We start from the raw sequence: 18,619 nt of genomic DNA on the forward strand, positions 1-18,619 counted from the left end.
TATTTTCTGCATGGATTTACATATGGCAGTTTTCCATTTTGATTGTAAATTGTAAATAGTGTAGAATCTGTAATATGTTTTTTGGTCTAAGGTAGAATGCAGCTATTGGATTGAGATCTTCTACCGTAACTTTCATATGACGTGGTGGCTGACATGTTGGCCCAGAAGTGGTGGAGTAGACATGTCAATCACGGTGAACAGTAACATCGGAGGATCCGCTTCCACAGCCATTCCTTGCACATGGATGGGCACCATGCATCACCATCTGGCAATCAGCCAAGAGCCAACACCTTCAATACCTTCTCCATTCGCAGACATTTTTTTTTCGCGAACGCTCTCCGTTCGCAGACAGACAGGCGGCGAGTGGCGACATGCGAGGGAAGACCGATATGAAGGAGGAGGAGGAGGCGAGCAACTCACGAGTCACGTCAGAAAGAGAGAGAGAGATCAGTGGGCATCACCGTGGAATAATAAATGAATATTCCTCCTTCCCGTTGCTTCAGAACGGAGGCCAAGATAGATGAGTCCCTGTGGTTAAAAGTGGTATAAACGAACAGTGAAGCTTGAAGGCGATGTTTTTGGCAACCAAGTGTGCAATGAGAATCACGTTGGGCCGCTGCATGGTTCCAGATCGCTCGCTGTCGCCGGAACACGCCAGCGTCCTCGCTGTCCTCACTCCCACTCGCTCGCTCTCGCCGTCGCCGGAGGTCGCCGCGCAGCGCGGCTCTATCTCTGAGTGTCCGACCCCCGCCACCTGTCAGGCTAGCTGTAACCTCAAATGAAAGGCTCCCTTTAATTTGTAATTTGTAGGAAAGACATAAAAATTGTAGAGTATTTTAATCCTATAAAAAATCTCCTATAAAAATATTTAAACAAAGGATTGAGTTATATCATATCTTTTAAAGTTCCTTTGAAATAGACGATTCTATAGAGATTTTGAAACAAAACTTAGCAAGAGCTTTAACCTTTTAGAAATTTCTTTTTTCATGATCCAATAAAATGGTCTGGTTTTTCTGCGATTTATAATCCTCCATTTTGTATTTGTGCGTTTTATAATCCTTCATTTTAGACTTGTATTTACGCTAGAATCTGTATTTTTTCTACTCCTATATTTTTTTTCCATTACTACGATCCAAATAGGCTGCAGAGTCCAAACGCTCTCACTCTCCCACTCGCTCGCTCTCGCCATCGCCGTCGCCGGAGTCTGCAGGGGCGCCGCACACCGCGGCTTTATCTCCGGAGTGTCCGACCCCCGCCACGGCCACATGTCCAAACGCTCGCCTCCGCCGCAGCGCGCTCACATCCCGATGGCCGAGCAGCGGTGGCGGCCGCCGTACGCGTACGCGTCCTCCGCCGCCGGCGGTGGCGGCGTCGACCGTCGCAGTCGCAGCGGCTTCTGCGCCGCCACGCGGACGTTCCACAGCCTCCGCTCCGTGGGACCTCTCCCGCCGGAGGAGCTCCCGCTGACGGTCGCCGCGTACGCGTTCTCGCTGCTGTCCTCGGCGCCGCCGCTCGTCGTCGCCGGCCGGGGCCCCGCGCTCGTCGACGCCGCCACGGGCATTGCTGTCTCCTACCCGGCCTTCGTCGCGCGGGTCCGCTCCCTCGCCGGCGGCCTCTGGTGCTCCCTCGGGCTGCGTCCCGGGGACGTCGCGCTCGTCGTGAGCCCGTCCTGCCTCGACGTCGCCGTGCTCTACTTCGCGCTCATGTCCATCGGCGTCGTCGTGTCGCCCGCCAACCCGGCCTCCACCGCCGACGAGTACGCGCATCAGGTCAGGCTATCCAGGCCGGCCGTCGCGTTCGTGGCCCCCGAGGTGGCCGCGAGGTTGCCACGCCATGTGAGCCGCGTCGTCATCGGGTCGGAGGTGTTCGACAGGCTAGCCTCCGCCTCCGCCGCCGGCGGATGGGCGGCGCCTCCGGCGGTGGCGATGAAGCAGTCGAGCACCGCGGCGTTGCTGTACTCGTCGGGCACCACCGGGCGGGTCAAGGCGGTGGCGATCACGCACCGCAACCTCATCGCGCAGATCAGCGCGTACAACGCGATACGTGAGACGGTGGCGAGGGAGGCCGCCACCGACGCGGGCAAGGGCAAGCCGCCGCCGCCGTCGCCGCCGGCCGCCGTGACGCTGTTCCCCTTGCCGCTGTTCCACGTGATGGGGTTCGGGCTGCTGACGCGCACCATCTCGTCGGGGGAGACGGCCGTGGTGATGCGCCGGTTCGACCTCGCCGCCGCGGCGCGCGCGGTGGAGCGGTACCGCGTGACGAAGCTGTCCGCCGCGCCGCCGGTGGTGGTGGCGCTGACCAAGTCCGACGAGGCGCGCCGCCGTGACCTCTCGTCGCTGGTCGCCATCGTCGTCGGCGGCGCCCCGCTGGGCCGCGAGGTCTCCCAGCGCTTCGCCACCGTCTTCCCCAGCGTGCAGATCGTCCAGGTTAACATAATCCTCGAATTATTAATTAATTAACTATAAGAGTAAATTTTATAAAACCCCAACTATTATGATCTAAGTTGCACAAAATCACAAAAATTTTGACACGTGGCATATAATGCCGGGTATTATGGTACTAAAGTTTCTCAAAACCACACCGTTAAATGTTTTACCCTACTCTCGTATCAAAATTTTATAAAATAGATGTAATATTTATATGATGAATAAAATTCTTATAATTTTGAGATGTGATTTTAGAACTCAAAAATATATTAGATTAATATCAAAATGATCAGCAATATGGCGTTGTGAAATTTTAGGATCATAATACCTTGAGTTATGTGTCACATGTCAAAATCCTTGTGAATTTATGCAATTTGGCCAATTATATATGTGGTTTTGGAAAATTCACTCATTATTAATTAATTAATTTGTTGCTTAACTACGTAATTTTACGGCTACAGAGTTACGGTTTGACGGAGTCGACCGGGCCGGTGGCCACCATGGCTGGGCCGGAGGAGTCGGCGGCGTACGGATCGGTGGGGAGGCTTGCGCCGCGCGTGCAGGCGAAGATCGTCGACACGGCCACCGGCGAGGCGCTGGGGCCGGGGCGGCGCGGCGAGCTCTGGATCCGAGGCCCAGTCGTCATGAAAGGCAAGTCACTGGGCTGAATGCACGTTTTGCTTTACATGTTTTCTTGGTTTATTATGTTTGAAATTGAGAGTTAGTGATTTTTTTAAATGAATCGATACTTAGAGAGTTTCAAATTCATTAAATATATAGCAAGAGTAAAATGAGTTGTATAAGTACCAAGAATTGTACCATAAAGAAAAAAAAACTATAGGATAAGCTGCAAGAATCGTTTTGCTTATACTGGACCTCAGGTTTTGGTCTCCTCCTTAATTTTTGCCACTAGGATTATCGTTAAAAGTTCTTTGTGTTAAAACACTTTCCGGTTTCTTTTTTTTCAAGTTTCACATGCCGTTAATAGAATGGGAATACGGCCTCTTTTTGGTAGCCCTTTACTAGTGGCCAGCGCCGCTCCCCATTCATGAACCGTCGTAGCTGTGTTCCACATTGACGATTTGATCTGCTTGAGTGAGGTCCATCTTGGTAGCATGTCCTATACTTTCTTCTCGTATCCGTATTTCGCTAGAAGAAATAGTGAATTACTCGGTATGTTTTTTATTTGGTTAATCTAGGGGCTTTGCTTGACACTGTCATATATGGGGATCTTTTTTTCAGGCTATGTGGGTGATCCTGAAGCAACTGCAGCAACGATCACTCCAGACGGCTGGTTGAAAACTGGTGACCTCTGCTACTTCAACGAAGATGGTTATCTCTACGTTGTTGATCGATTGAAGGAGCTGATAAAATACAAGGGATATCAGGTACTGACTTCATGGTTGCACGGCTGATTCAGAAACCACAGTAACAACACTATCGTTGGAGAATTATCTGAAATAGTTTTTGTTTGCCATTTTTGCGTGATGCTTCTAATTGCTGATTTTTACACCTGTGATCTTCAGGTACCACCAGCTGAGCTGGAGCACATTCTACAGTCTCGTCCTGAAATCGCTGATGCTGCTGTTGTCCCGTAAGCATCTTCTGTTGCTCTCTTCTTTCTTTCGAGAGTATACCTTCAGTTATTCTGTATGAACTGTAGATTAAAAAACGGTGTTTCCTTCGTCATGGAACATGTAAGATGTATGCACGATGCAGATATCCTGATGAAGAAGCTGGGCAACTGCCAATGGCTTTTGTAGTGAGGCAACCGGGTGCATACCTTACCGAGCAACAAGTCATGAACTGCGTCGCTAAACATGTAAGTTTTACATTACCACATTGATGTTGATGCTGGCTTAAAATGTGTCTGTTATATAGTCAGCTCTATTTTTCTACAAGCAAATTCTTCGCTTTTGGATTTAATTACCTTGTAGTGCAATGGTCCGTTTGCCTATTAAGTCTATTTCAGCATTTCTCAAATTCAAACACAAATTCAGGCCAAAATGTTCATCAATTGACTGCAGGTTGCGCCCTACAAGAAAGTGCGCCGTGTGGCTTTTGTCAATGCAATACCGAAATCTCCTGCAGGGAAGATCCTGAGACGAGAGCTTGTACTGCAGGCCATGGCCTCCACCTCCAGACTTTGACAACAAAAAAAATACTGTTATATTCTAGCAGAAGAGGCGTATATGATTATATCTAATAGGAGCATGTTGTATTTAGACTGGAGATATATACCATTCTTCCTATGATTTTCACATTGATTCAGCTGTTCTTAGCTGATCAATTTGTCATACATATAGTTAGATATCCACCATGTTTTCGTGTTAGTTAGAGGGTGTTTAGATCTAGGGGTGTAAAGTTTTGGCGTGTCACATCGGTTATTATATAGAGTTTCGCATGTGGTGTTCGGGCACTAATAAAAAACTAATTACAGTATCCGTCAATAAACTGCGAGACGAATTTATTAAGCCTAATTAATCCATCAGCAGCACATATTTTATGTAGCATTTGTCAGGGTTACGGATAAAGCATACTCTCTACCCTTGGATATACGCTATACTGCAATATGGTATATCTGCGTGTATACGGATGTTCTCTGTATACGCTAAGGAAATTCATCACGAAGTTCACCGATGGAAAGATTCCTACCCGTATAGGACTGGGTCGTCACTGTATCATGCAGGGTCCGTGTCTCCGAGTCATACTTGGAAACCACCTGACCTGCGATATAAAAGGGACCCCCCGGGAGGACCTAAGGCATCGAATCTTACTGCTAACACACCTACCACAGCTTACGAAGCCGGGTCTACAGGAGCCAAGTCGCCGGGTGATCTAGTCGAACCAACTCGACTACGATCTCGTCGGTATCATCGTGTTCTGTTATTCCCTTTGTAATTTGTGGTTCTCACCATATAATCCCATACCAACTGGATTAGGATTATTACCTATCAAGGGGCCTGAACCAGTATAATCTTTGTCTCCTGTTTCCCTGATGTCGTACTTCGTAGATCCTCGTACCAGCGTACCCCAATACCCTCTATATCCGGTCTACAGGTATCCCCCGTCGACAGCATCACATTGTCAAATTATGGAGCAATTAGGCTTAAAAGATTCGTCTCGCAAAGTAGCCGCAATCTATACAATTAGTTATTTTTTAACCTATATTTAATACTTCATACATGTGGTTAAACATTCGATGTGACACGGTGTTTAGGATGGGATCTAAACATGCCCTTAAAACTCTAAATAGATTGAATTGAAAGTCGGAACCATTACTACCGCGTGCCCTTGGATGGCTATTTTTCTCGAGGTAGAAGATGAAATGACGGCACGCAACAAAATTCATAGATAAACCATTTACATCTCCATTCCTTTTCTTTTATTGGATATATGCCATTACAGCTTTTTTTAATTTTAAAAAATATCATTAATATCTACCTATTTGAAGACATATATGACATTACAATTTAACAAAAATATTATTCATCCATTTTTTAATAAATTATAATATATTATCTTCAAATAGACAAATAGGAATGCTTTTTTATTCAAAATAAAAGAAGTTGTTTTTTTTTCAATAGAAGAACCTTTTCCCCCATAGCTCCCGTGATAATAATACGTCTTATAGTGGAGAAGACGTATTTTCCGTCAGCCGCCGCCTCTCGACTTCCTCCGCGACGAACTGCCCCGTCGTGTGTCCACGTGGCTCGTGAATCGTGTCCACATTCTAAACCCATAAAACCGCTCTCGGTTTTGGTCCTCGCGAATTTGCAGTGGGCGCCGCCGCGGCCGCCGACCGCGATGCCGTCGATCGCCGGCGCCGGAGGCGGGCGCCTCTTCTCCGTGAACGGAGCCGCGGCCTACTGGGGCAGCAGCCGCCGCCGCCTCCTCCTCCTCCAGCGCCCGCTCTTCTCATCCCTCGCCGGCGGCGGCACGGGAGACGACGTGACGCCGCATCTGCCCGTGGTCATCGTCGGAGCCGGCCCGGTCGGGCTCGTCCTCTCCTTCCTCCTCACCAAATTCGGTAACCCCCACTTCGCGCCTCCCGGTTCCAGTCGCGCTCAGCTGAAGGAGATTTTGCTTCTGTGGCAAGAGCTGCATCCCGTTGACGCGCTGCTCTCCTCTCTGTCTGAAATCTCGCAGGGATCAAGTGCGCGGTTCTAGAGAAGAATGTGGAGTTCACTCGGCATCCGCGAGCGCATTTCATCAACAACCGCACCATGGAGGTGTGTTGACCGCGTTCGCCAACATTTCCATTTCAGATGTATTTGTTTCGTGTTCTGTTAGTCAGTGTGGTTTGGTTGGAGGGATGATATGAACAGATCTTCCGGAAATTGGACGGGTTGGCTGGGGACATTGAGAGGTCTCAGCCACCAGTGGATTTGTGGAGGAAATTTGTGTATTGCACTTCACTCTCTGGCTCCATTCTTGGTTCAGTTGATCACATGAAGCAGGAAGGCAGGTTTAGTTCTTCTGTCATGGTATCCTGCAGCTTTGTGCAATTTCACATAGATCTGATGATTGTTTTGTTGCAGATTTTGACAAGATCATTAGTCCTATATCTGTTGCACACTTCTCACAGCACAAGTTAGTTGATTTGTTACTCAAGAAGCTGGATGGCATTGGCTTTCAGACATGCTTGCCTGGTGATATTGGTAGCTCGACTCAAGATTTGGTGTTGGAAAATAAGATTTTGATGGGTCATGAGTGTAGTTCTGTTCAACTGACAGACAAAGGCATTTTGATTGGAGCATCGTTTAACGAAGCGGGGAGGATGCAGGAAAGGAAGATTCATTGTGGGCTTCTTCTAGGGGCAGATGGTGCCAGAAGCACAGTGCGTGAATTGGCTGGCATACATATGAAAGGTCAGAGAGACCTGCAGAAACTGGTCAGTGTGCATTTTCGGAGCAAAGATCTCGGCAAGTATCTATCTCGTGAGAGGCCAGGGATGCTATTCTTTATTTTCAATCCTGGTGCAATCGGTGTGCTGGTTGCACATGACCTGGAACATGGAGAATTTGTATTGCAGGTATTCCACATTAACAGACTCGTGCTTATTGTGGCTTTTATGATGTTGTATGCTAGATGGTTGATGTGAACTTATCTTGTGCTTTATTTGTATTCACTTTATCTACTATATATTTTCAGATTCCATTTTATCCTCCCCAGCAGATGTTTGAAGATTTCAGCACAAAGGTGGTTCCAGTTGGATATTTTTCTCTTTTTCAATTCATCAGCATTTCTTGCCTCATTCACATGTACAACTTGTATCAAATTGTATATAAGCTTTTTTTTTTCTTCTGAAATATATATTTATAAGTATTCTTAAATCAACTTTAGTATCTTCTTGCTATTGCTATCCTCAGAATTGAACATGTGGTGCATAGCCATTCTTCAGGCTAAACATGATATGCTTGCATCCATGCATAATCTTTTTATATGCTTCTTATTTTGTGATTCTAGATATGCGAGGAAATTATAGTCAAATTGGTTGGATGGGAGCCATCAGATGTTCAGGTTTTAGACATAAAACCATGGGTAATGCATGCTGAAGTTGCAGAGAAATACATTGGTTGCGACAATCGTATAATCCTTGTTGGTGATGCTGCTCATCGTTTTCCTCCTGCTGGCGGTTTTGGTTAGTGTATAACTTTCAGTTTTGGTACTGAAAGATCACCATGTGAAGTTGCTTAATTATGCACTTATGTATCTGAAGTGTCTAAAACTGTGCACGTCGGGATCTCTATTTGCAGGAATGAACACTGGTGTCCAGGATGCACACAATTTGGCTTGGAAATTGTGCTTACTGCAGAATGGTGTTGCTTCACCATCAATATTACAGACTTATGAATCAGAGCGCCGACCTGTTAGACTCTCCTCACACTCACAGGCTTTCTACAATCCAATTTTAATCTGTCGCAAAATTCATGAATAATGATATGCATGATTGCTAATTGCAGGTTGCCATTTTCAATACAGAACTTAGTGTGGAAAATTTCAAAGCAGCAATGTCTATTCCTGCAGCCCTTGGTCTTGACCCAACAGTTGCAAATTCAGGTGAAATGTCCTGCCTGTGCAAGAGGGCTATGCACATTTTTGTTATTTTCAAGTAAAATATTGGCAGTGTGTACAACTGTTTTTAGGTGATAGTTGAATGCTAAGTAATGTGTTATCATCTCATTTTATGTACCCTTTGCATGTATTTGCCAGTGCACCAAGTAATTAACAGCAGCCTAGGATCAGTCATTCCAAGAAATCTGCAGAAATCGGTTTTGGAAGGATTATTTTCCATTGGTCGGGCACAGGTTTCAGACTATATTTTGAATGAGAAAAATCCCCTTGGATCCTTGAGATTAGCAAGATTGAGAAGCATTCTTGATGAAGGCAAAAGTCTACAGCTGCAGTTCCCAGCAGAGGATCTTGGCTTCCAGTAAGCTTCATTACAGTGAATGATTTGTCAAGAATTTTGATATTTTTACTTTCACAAATTTTGTTGATGGGACATACGGACAGCACAAATGATAAAGTAGATCACACACTTCTAGAATTAGTGCTGCATTTTCAATAACATTTACTATGTCTGGTTTCTTATGTTAACTAACTTCTGCACTTCCAGTTACGAATTAGGAGCGCTTGTTGCTGAAGATTGTGCTGAAACCACTTATGAAGCAGAAAAGCAGAAGCATTCTAAGAGGTCAAGAGAGTACATCCCCTCTGCTAAGGCTGGCTCACGGCTTCCACATATGCTAATGAGAGCATTGTCCACTTCAAACGAGGTTTGCTCAATTCACCACCTATTTGATGTACACATTTTTAGCTAATATTCTACATGTGTAAATTGTGTACTCCAATGGGCTCTTTCAGGGTGTGTTCTCAACTCTGGATCTAGTAAATGGGGACAAGCCTGAGTTTGCTCTCATCATTGCCCCATTGAAAGTGTCATATGAGCTTGCTCGTGCTATGCTGAAGATAGCAGATGAACTCAAGTTACCAACCAAAATTTGTGTTATATGGCCACAAGGTTCAGTTGATGCTAAAGTGAAAGGGAGCAGATCGGAGTTGGCACCATGGACAAACTATGTTGATGTCGAAGAAGTACCTAGAGCTCCTGTTAATTCTTGGTGGGAGATGTGCCAGATAACTAGTAAAAGTGTAATTTTGGTTCGGCCTGACGAGCATATAGCATGGAGAACAGAATCTGACAGGGTGACAGATGCAGATTCAGAAGTTAGGAGAGTCTTTTCTGAAGTTCTATGTCTAACTAGCCGCATCCAGTAATTGTTATCATTTCAGTGACAGGAGCTAAGTGTAGTTAGGGATCTCAGCTGCTCGATCTGAACTGCCATGCAGTTCAGTGTTGCTTGCTATGACAAAATGCCCTGTCCATGACCAATAATTTTTGTTTGTGTAGTTCTTACGTACGCTGATTACCTTGAAATGCATATGATCTTAACTCAGAGATGTTATGTCAACGTGAGTGATTTTCTCTTCGTTAAAAAATGTGGTAAATAATTTGATTGTGTGATTTCTTGTTTATGATAACAGCATTTCTGTTTTTCGAATGGTAAGTTTCAGAATCATAATATGGTAACGAATTATTGTTTTATTGAATAGATAGCATTAATATCAAATCAAAGAACTGAATATCACTAAGTACAATGCAATGAACTTACCAAATATAACAAAATGGTAGATCAACAACCATCACTGACATACTCACATTTTAGATTTCACCAGAATAATGAAGTTATCGAACAAATACTGTACAACAATCCTGAGAAGTACATCACCTGAACATACATGTATCACGTGCCGTCAAAACTTCAACAGCACCACAACATCTCATTGTCACAAATCTTACCAATACCTAAGTGACAGGACACTGGAGAAGCCTCTTCTTCTTCTTCTCAAGTCCCCTTCAAATGCTAGCAATTCCCATCCACCTTCAAACACAGCATCATACAGAACCTGATACTACAAGGAACATTTGCCCTGCTGTTGCTAGCATAGACCCAAGCAAAGCTCCAGCAACAACCTGGAACAAGTTTTAACACCCAAAGAAGTTAGCAGCATACAAAATAGATTTTTTTTTTTTTTGAGATAGCATACAAAATAGTTGGCCATGACTGAAAGAAACAAGAAGATGGTAGCACTGCTGACGAAGCTGCATGATGTGACGATAACTGATAAGCATGGGGTGCTAGGTAAAAGGGGATCTGATGACATTGGCACAGCCAGTTTGTGGTTCAGTTGGTATCCACGTAATCAGCACAATCAATATGACATCGCTTTCGATTGGTGCAGTATAATAAAATGATTAGCGAAAATGGCATTTGAGCAAACCTGGGTTGGAGTATGGCCTAAGAGTTCACGCAATGGTCTTGTTTCAGACAAGGGATGTTCAGAAGGAAGTTCGCAGACTATTTGATTCAACACCTGAATATAGTTAGAAATGAGATACAGTTCAGTATAACTGCACAAACAAATATCTTTCTTCGTGTCATTACAATAGAGGCAAATCTAATACATGGTGTTAAAAGGTGTCTCATGATGATATTAGCATGTTCATATTGATATTAACACATAAAGAAACAGTAACTGCATACCTCTGCTTGCTTTCCAGCATGTAATCTGATACCAGAAGCATCGTACATAACCTGCCAATCAAGTCACGACAGAAATTATGAACCCTCGAGCCTCATCTTTTCGCTTATGCTTATGCTTATCAGCCAAAATTTGAATTTTCAACCTTAAATTTGAAGTTGATTTTAGGGTTTGTTCATCGAAGTTTATTTTTCAGCCTTTGCTTTTAGATTGCTAAGAACACGTATATAAAAGTTTTATTCACAATTTTTTTTTTCGTTTGTAAATATGAACAAAATCTATGTCCTTCAGTCAATAAGCGAAACGATGGGGACTACATGTTTAATAATAACAAACAGGAAATCAACAAAAACTCTTGCACAATGCCTACACTCAACATCATGGTGTCCAAGTCGAGGCAAGAAATTGAGTCCAAGCAACACCATCAATGCTCGTTGTCTTTGTCAGAACAAAGGAACTCGATTGAACTAATTAAACAGGATACGAGATGGATAACCTACCACACTTGCGAATATTGCTGCTGTCGCAAATAGGGCACAGCCAAAACCATCTTGGAAGCCAATCGCTACAGCTAGTGCTGTAACTGTGGCAGAATGTGACGATGGCATGCCACCAGAACCGATAAGCTGCTTAGGATCCCATCTGTTCTCCTTATACCTTAATTTCAGAACAAACACACATTAAACTTGTTGCAATATTTTCTACATAAAAGGACATAATGAGAACTAAGTCACAAGATACATTGCTCATCTTGCATCAGGCTGATGTCAATGAACAAAATCTATGTCCTTCTACCCGAATTAAGATATAGTTAAGATTTACAATGTGCGCAAAGAAAACTTTTTTATACAAAGAATAAACAATGCTTTTGTATCCTCTGCAATTGGCTCAAATGGCACAACAATCACCATCGAGCTACTTGCTAATCCAAAGTGGAAATCGGATAACAAAACAATGTCAAGCGAGAAAATTCATACCTATAATTTTCTCACTTGTGAAAGGACTCCAATTTCTCAAATGCACACAATAACATGTCAAATTGTCGATTGTAGTCTAGCCATGAATAAAACGCACATTAAATCTAAGCAAATCTAAATGGCACCTATTCTCCTTTAAACGGTTCTTAAACCGAAGAGATCACCGGCAATTCCTTTGCCCCCCATCTCAAATTCCCCGAAATCATTCGATAATAAATCTATACGGAATCCTAACATTCTCAATTCCACCATTCTTCTAAGCAAGCAAAAAGAAAAAAAAGAATCGAAACCGATTGTTCTGACGGCCGGATCAGATCTCCGGGAGAGGAAACCGGAGTTCCACCGAACATCATCCGAATCCCCCCATGAGATTCGAATTGAGGTCGCGAGGAGGAGGGGGCAGAGGGCGTACGAACCGGGTGACGAAGAACTTGATGGACTGCGCGACGGCGAAGCCCAGCAAGGCGGCGACGAGGGGGTAGTTGTGGAAGACGGCGAAGTAGGAGAATCCCGCGGAGGAGGCGCCGCCATCACCACCACCGTCGTCGCCCATGGCTCTCCCTTCTCCTTCCCACCCCCCAAGGTGCGTCCCTTCCCTCCCTCCTTCCTTCCCTCTCCTCGCCTAATCCCGGGTCTTCCCTCCCCTCCCCTCCCCAACTATATTTATAGCCCACCTCACCTCACCTCACCTCCTCCCTAAAATGCTTCCTCCTTCTCTCTCCTCTGCACCAATGGCGATCTTGCTCCGCTCGATCGATCGCCGGATTCGAGATTTCTTTGCTGCAACCGTTGCCTTCCCTACCGGACTGTCTCCCTCTCCTCGCTCTCTCTAGCTTGCAGAAAACTACTACTCTCTCTTTCGGAGTACCTCGTGGACATGAAGGAATCGGAATTTGGAGGGGGGAGCATGGAGAAGAATATGCCGAGGAAGAAGCAAGTTGCGGCTGCTTGTATTATGGATGATGAATTATTGGCGCGCTTTTATTTATTTATTTATTTATTTTTATTTTTTTGTCCGTGCTGCTGCGGCGGCGGTAGATCCGGGCTTGGTTCGCGCCGCAAAAAATAAAATTGGCGGAATTTACCGCCACGCCAATATGGTGAATCTGTGGGTGGGTGTGCAAAAACAGTTTAAATTCAACCGAAAAAAATCTATTATGATTTCAGAATTGTCGAAAAATGTTGCTGTCTAGCCCATAGTTTACTCTACTGACAGTTTAAAATACAATAATTTTCTTAACTATGTTTTTTTCTCGAACGCAATTTTCTTAACTATGTGAGTAATTAAGCGATTAACAAGACCTGCATGGTGGCGATTCGTGTAAGGGACATTTTACGAGCGGCCATTTTTTTTTTGGCACAAACTTTTGCAGTTACGCAACGAAGAGCAACTTACACAAAGCTTCACGTATAAAACAGACTGCCAGATTAATTAATATCCTAATGGCGCAATAATCATAACAAATGTAGACGTAGTTAACCCGTCTGGTGTTGATCAGGTCCACAAACCATAGATTAGCCAATAAACGAGGAGTTCAGATGAAGAACGCCAAAGTCAGGTCAACGAAGACAATGCCAGATCTTTTTTTTCCCCTTTTATGTTGCTTCATTTTTTCCCCAGTTGGAGAGGGTTGACTTATGTTTTCTGCATTAATCCACATAGCCTGCTATTAATCCAAGCAATCATCCTGTAATTGCAGATTTGCAGAGCTTTTTTTTTTAAGCTGTGAAGTGGAGTTCACGGTGGATTTTCCATGCTAAAGTCAGTCAATTTGGATTGCTCTGACTTAGACTTTGAAATTGTTGGCTAAACTCCTCTTTCACTTTCCAATACCAACTGAATTTTGCATTCTTCAGAAAACCATCACACATAAAATTGCCAAAATTACAGCTTTGAACAGGTGACCAAGCAAACAGCATAGCCTCTAGCAGTCTAGCTTCAACTGTGGCTTCATCCAGGCCTATGCCAGGCAAAGCATATTGCTGGTCTATCATCAACAGTGTTACATCTCCTACAAAATTTGCACATACAACACCCAAAAAAAGAGCTACTATGTCTAAATCATAGTGTGCCTAACATTCTAACCTGTCATTTTGTGATGAAACACCGATTGTGTGGCGCCTGGGGATCCATCATCTTCTTCAAGTCAAGGTCCATCTCATCCTCATACTTCTCGTCCTCCTCCTGTGGCTCCGATGCCTTCCTCTGCCTCTCCCTGGCTTCAGCGGCTTCCATCCGCACCTTCTGCCGGACATAGTCGTCGTACGACATCTCGCACCATTTCTTCGCGTCTCCGATAACCTGCTGGTTGTGAAGCTCCACCTCCCTCTCTAGCTTGGTCTTCTCGGTGTTCTTGGGCTCTCCCCAGTAGTCGTAGCGGTACATAGGCTTACTCGGGTCGTAGTAATCTTTGCCATAAACTTCGGTCTCATCCACGTCATATCGCCCAGGTTCGTCAACAGGAAGCCCAAATGCTTTACGGCTGCCAATTTTTGAGTTAGTGGATATACATTCGGTGGCATCAAATTTGTAGCAGTAGTAACATTAGTTGCAATTACCAGCATATGTCTCTGATAAGAGCTTCCCGCTCTTCGAAAGAACGGCGCCATTGCATTAGATCGTACTCATCCATTTCTTTGTTTCGTCGGAGCTTCCCTACTTTGTATTCCTCTCCTCTTTCCTCTGCTTCCTTTCTTAGTTTTTTTATCAGCTGCAGAAATTAAACTTCAGTATGTTGAAAGGAAATAGTGAGTGATCAATAAAGAATTGTCCTCGCTATGAGGGAAAGGGTACCTGACGCTCAGCACGAGCGGCATCCAGATCAAGCTCCTTGATATCTATATTCTAACAGAAGAGTTCAGAACACAACCAGAATGTCATTGGGGGATCATTGTACTGTAAAAAAAAACACCCTACGATAATTGAAAGCTAGTAATCAGTAGCTACGTATGACTGCGTACCACAACTTCCTTTTTCAGCAGTGTGTCTTTGAAATACCCTTCAGTATGTTGAACTCTATTTTCTTCATGAACAATGGAACTATCAACTGTGGACTCATATGTCGTATCCTTGAATTTATCTGGATTTTCCTCCTCATGGTCTAAAATCATTTGCTCTGCATTATGCCACAGCCAAAGCTGCAAACAAAAAAAGGATCAATTTAATACAGGAATAGAAGGAAACAAGGCATGAAAGCTGCCAGAGGATGCTTATATAGGTGGCGAGAGGCATGATAAGCATGTTATCATTTGAGACATGGTCAAGAGATACCGTTTCAACAAAGGGGTGGTCTGATACCAAAGGTTCTTTCTCCATATCTTTCAAAGGTTTTTTCCTAGGAATAGGTGGTCTTCCACCTTCACGCTGTCAGTGCATATACGAGTCAGATGCATGCACAGCACAATACTGAAGAGTATGCATTTCATTAGGCAAAACTAGTACGTGAGAATGCACAAATTATTAAGTTCAACAAAATTATGGATTCAGGAGGACAGAGGTCACACCCACAACTGCTCTGGGTTAGTATCTTCCTTGCGGTGAAATATTGGTGGATAGTCGAACCTATTGAATCTGCGGTTAGAAAGAAAAATAAGATGACAAACAGTTAGTCAACTAAAAACAAACTGAAGAAATGCACAAGACACAGGGCACTGAAACCTCCAGATTGTCAGAAATCATTGGCACACGCATTTCAAGTGATGATACTCACATTAGATGATCAATGTTAGGATATACAAAGCGCATTTCGAGTGGGAAACGGAAGCGGTAGGGATCTCGTTTGGCCTACATCATACAGTTATACAAGCTCCATTAATTAATTAAAGAAATTTCCACAACTCAGGCAACAAAGGAATAAAACTTTTTCTATGAAAAATAAATTCATTTTCAGTTAATGCAAATTGAAAAGACACAATTGGCATATTCACTTAGCAATGCGAACTTCTTAAATATTTCCTTAATCTTTTGTATTGCTGCCATCATATCATTAACCACTGTAAGAGTGAAATTTGAGATCACTAACCAGAATCTCTACATGGACTTCCATGCCAGGTCTGATGTGATGACGGATCCAATACCAATCATTTCCTTTTATTGGTACCCACCTAAACAAATAATGAGATGTAAATGGCACGCAGAATTCTTTCACAAATAAGTATACCAGGTCCACAATTGTATATCAGAACAAGAAACCATACCCATCATGAACACAACCGATGTCCACAAAAGCTCCCTGGTAGAGGTGAACACTGATCACTCGACCACGACAGATCTGCATGAGATGCATTCAACCAAACAATCAGAATTTAAGGGCGAGAACAGTCAACAAATTGCTGAAGAATGAGAGTACAATCAGAACTTCTAGCAAACCTGTCCAGGATAGAAGAACGGGAGTTCAAGCTGCATAAAAGCAATCAAGACATCAGGAACTAATAATATCAAGAAATTAAAATTGACCAGGCAGTGAATTGTCAAGAGGTAATGAACATACCATGTCCTCTTTGTAGTCCTCACCTCTTTTCCGTCTGCCAGGGTAGTAATCCTGATCAAACTGCACGACAAAAATAGCCAAAGAGGGGTATTACTGCCAAGAACACTACAAATACTCTTAAAGATGACAAGTGAGACTCAACCCCTAAACTAAAGGTCTAAACCAACAAACAAAGCTTAGTTACAGGAGATAAAATCAACCCATGGTTATCTGACGTGCCTCTCTCTGAAGAGAGCATAAAACAGACAATACCGAGCCACTCAAATGAATAACAAAACAACTTGCCAACATCGAACCTAAGAGTTTAGGACACAGGTGTTCATGACGTACAAGGAAACAGGCATCTGAGGGGGGTTCTGAACACCATAACAGTTTTTTTTTTTTTTGGTCGAAAAGGAACTTTTTTTTAAGTGATAAGAAAATACAATAATAGTAGAGGGCCGCTACAAAAGGGGATCCCGTTGCAATGGGATAGATATATTAACTATTCTCTTGCACGAGTATCACAGGTATCAGGTCCTAGGTATCACAGGTACCGAGTAACAGGTATCACAGGTATAGGGTACCATGCAGCTGGTACCACAACAGGTATTAGGTATCAGGTAAGTCTCATATAAGGGTATCCCGTTCCAACGGGATACCGTTGTCTAGGTTTTCTGATAATAGTAGACTGTTCATACAAATGTAAAATACTTTTATTAAGATATCACAAATTCACAATAAACCACTGCAGTAATCACTAAAAAGGTTTATTTTCAACTATCTAGTTATTACCAGAATAATGATTTTGGACTACTGTTACACTCTACAGGTATTTCTTCCATCCTTTGTGAACTTATCACCTCTGATAATTATCATAGTAATTAGCAGCATGCCAACACGTTCCATAACCAATGTGAACTGAAGCAATTGGTCTGCAGATATCTAATTACAGGCACAGACCACTAAAGCATGAACACTTCTACATCTAACTAACACAATGCACAGTCAAACGCAAATTCCCAGTTAAATCAAACCATCACACAAATGATCGAACAAAATTAACGGCTTTACCTTGTAGGACTCCTCCTCCAACCTGTCCCGATTGGCTTCCACCCATTCCTTGTACTGCTTCAAGAACATCTTGTATCGATCCAGCCCCAGATCATCCGGCGCGTTCTCCACCTTGTCCACGTGCGTCACCCCCTTGGCCGCCACCGCCGCCATGTCCAGCCTCTCCGTGAACTCCCTGTGCGCCTCCCTGATGAACTCCAGCTCGCCGGGGTCCACCTCCCACCCCGGCGGCGGCCAGTCCCGCGGCGGCACGAGCCGGAGCGGGAGCTCGCCGGCCCACGAGGTCTCGAGGGGCTCGGGCGTGTCGCGCGTGGCGAAGAGGCGCTCCTCGTACCCGGGCTCGGACTCCACCTTCTCCCGGTACGCCGGGGTGAGCATCCGGAACGCCTCCTGCGACTCCGGCGTCTGGAGCGGCACCTCCTCCCCTTCGTTGAGGCTGTGCCGCGCGAACGCGACCTCGGGGGTCATGATCTCCTCCCACGGCGCCCACCCGTGCTCCACCCAGCTCCGGCGGCGGGCGACGTCCTCGGGCTCGGTGTTCTTGACGAGGATCGAGGGGATCACCGGCGGGTCATCCGCGGGGGTCTCGTCGGGGCCGGAGGGGGAGACGGAGACGGCGATGCGGCGGAGGCGGCGCCTGAGGAGGGGCTTGGGGCGGAGGCCGAGGTGCGGGAAGGTGGCGGTGGCCGGAGTGGCCGCCATTCTTGCTCGGGTTTTGGGGACGACGGCGTCGCCGGCGGTGGCGACGTCGAGGGGTTTAAGTGAGCTGAAGCAGGTGAGGATAAGGCAGGTCGTGGGCCCCACATGTCAGTGAGAGATTCAGTCCTTTTGCTACAGTATAATGGCCCATGAGATGAGAAGGCGGAGGCCCAACTAGGCCCACCAAAATTTGGATTTCCGTCCGATTGGGCCTTACAACGAATTCACCACGGTGACGCAGACCAATGCCGCGGCGGCGGCGGCGGTGGCGGCGGCGGAGAGAGAGCGAGACAGCGGCGGTGGAACGCGCAGGCTGGCGGCGGCGGCGGCGGTGGCGGCGGAGAGAGAGCGAGACAGCGGCGGT

At 45.0% G+C, this 18,619-nt stretch overlaps 4 protein-coding genes across 6 annotated transcripts; 2 read left to right on the top strand and 2 right to left on the bottom strand.

Moving 5' to 3' along the window:
- Positions 1-1,128: 1,128 nt before the first annotated feature.
- LOC127768243 (4-coumarate--CoA ligase-like 6) lies at positions 1,129-4,929 on the top strand. 3 transcript variants are annotated; one of them, XR_008016567.1, is made up of 6 exons: positions 1,129-2,426; positions 2,888-3,077; positions 3,669-3,814; positions 3,953-4,020; positions 4,090-4,248; positions 4,454-4,929. XR_008016567.1 is itself a non-coding variant. In XM_052293784.1 (6 exons), exons 1-6 carry the CDS (start codon positions 1,266-1,268, stop codon positions 4,574-4,576), a joined length of 1,791 nt encoding a protein of 596 aa, XP_052149744.1. In that variant the 5' UTR covers positions 1,136-1,265; the 3' UTR covers positions 4,577-4,927. The 3 variants fall into 3 exon arrangements, 1 of the variants encoding a protein (XP_052149744.1); XR_008016568.1 differs by having other exon boundaries at positions 4,129-4,248; XM_052293784.1 differs by having other exon boundaries at positions 1,136-2,426; positions 4,146-4,248; positions 4,454-4,927.
- A 1,237-nt stretch (positions 4,930-6,166) lies between these two features.
- On the top strand, positions 6,167-9,849 carry LOC127752651 (uncharacterized). Its single transcript, XM_052278058.1, has 11 exons — positions 6,167-6,456; positions 6,576-6,658; positions 6,755-6,890; positions 6,968-7,461; positions 7,581-7,628; positions 7,896-8,070; positions 8,186-8,298; positions 8,393-8,489; positions 8,643-8,862; positions 9,049-9,208; positions 9,297-9,849. Exons 1-11 carry the CDS (start codon positions 6,234-6,236, stop codon positions 9,708-9,710), a joined length of 2,163 nt encoding a protein of 720 aa, XP_052134018.1. The 5' UTR covers positions 6,167-6,233; the 3' UTR covers positions 9,711-9,849.
- Positions 9,850-10,122: 273 nt separating this feature from the next.
- LOC127752668 (uncharacterized) lies at positions 10,123-12,941 on the bottom strand. The gene is made up of 5 exons (XM_052278077.1): positions 12,430-12,941; positions 11,537-11,693; positions 11,039-11,089; positions 10,776-10,868; positions 10,123-10,467 (listed from the first exon to the last, which is right to left on the bottom strand). Exons 1-5 carry the CDS (start codon positions 12,564-12,566, stop codon positions 10,390-10,392), a joined length of 516 nt encoding a protein of 171 aa, XP_052134037.1. The 5' UTR covers positions 12,567-12,941; the 3' UTR covers positions 10,123-10,389.
- Positions 12,942-13,769: 828 nt separating this feature from the next.
- Positions 13,770-18,350, bottom strand: LOC127752660 (protein PLASTID TRANSCRIPTIONALLY ACTIVE 10). The gene is made up of 12 exons (XM_052278069.1): positions 17,557-18,350; positions 16,504-16,563; positions 16,383-16,412; positions 16,211-16,284; positions 16,036-16,117; positions 15,724-15,797; positions 15,518-15,584; positions 15,285-15,377; positions 14,975-15,151; positions 14,808-14,858; positions 14,573-14,724; positions 13,770-14,496 (listed from the first exon to the last, which is right to left on the bottom strand). The coding sequence occupies exons 1-12, from the start codon at positions 18,256-18,258 to the stop codon at positions 14,103-14,105; spliced, it is 1,956 nt and encodes a 651-aa protein (XP_052134029.1). The 5' UTR covers positions 18,259-18,350; the 3' UTR covers positions 13,770-14,102.
- Positions 18,351-18,619: the final 269 nt, after the last annotated feature.

Source organism: Oryza glaberrima, chromosome 1, assembly GCF_000147395.1.
Source record: "Oryza glaberrima chromosome 1, OglaRS2, whole genome shotgun sequence".
NCBI lineage: Eukaryota > Viridiplantae > Streptophyta > Magnoliopsida > Poales > Poaceae > Oryza > Oryza glaberrima.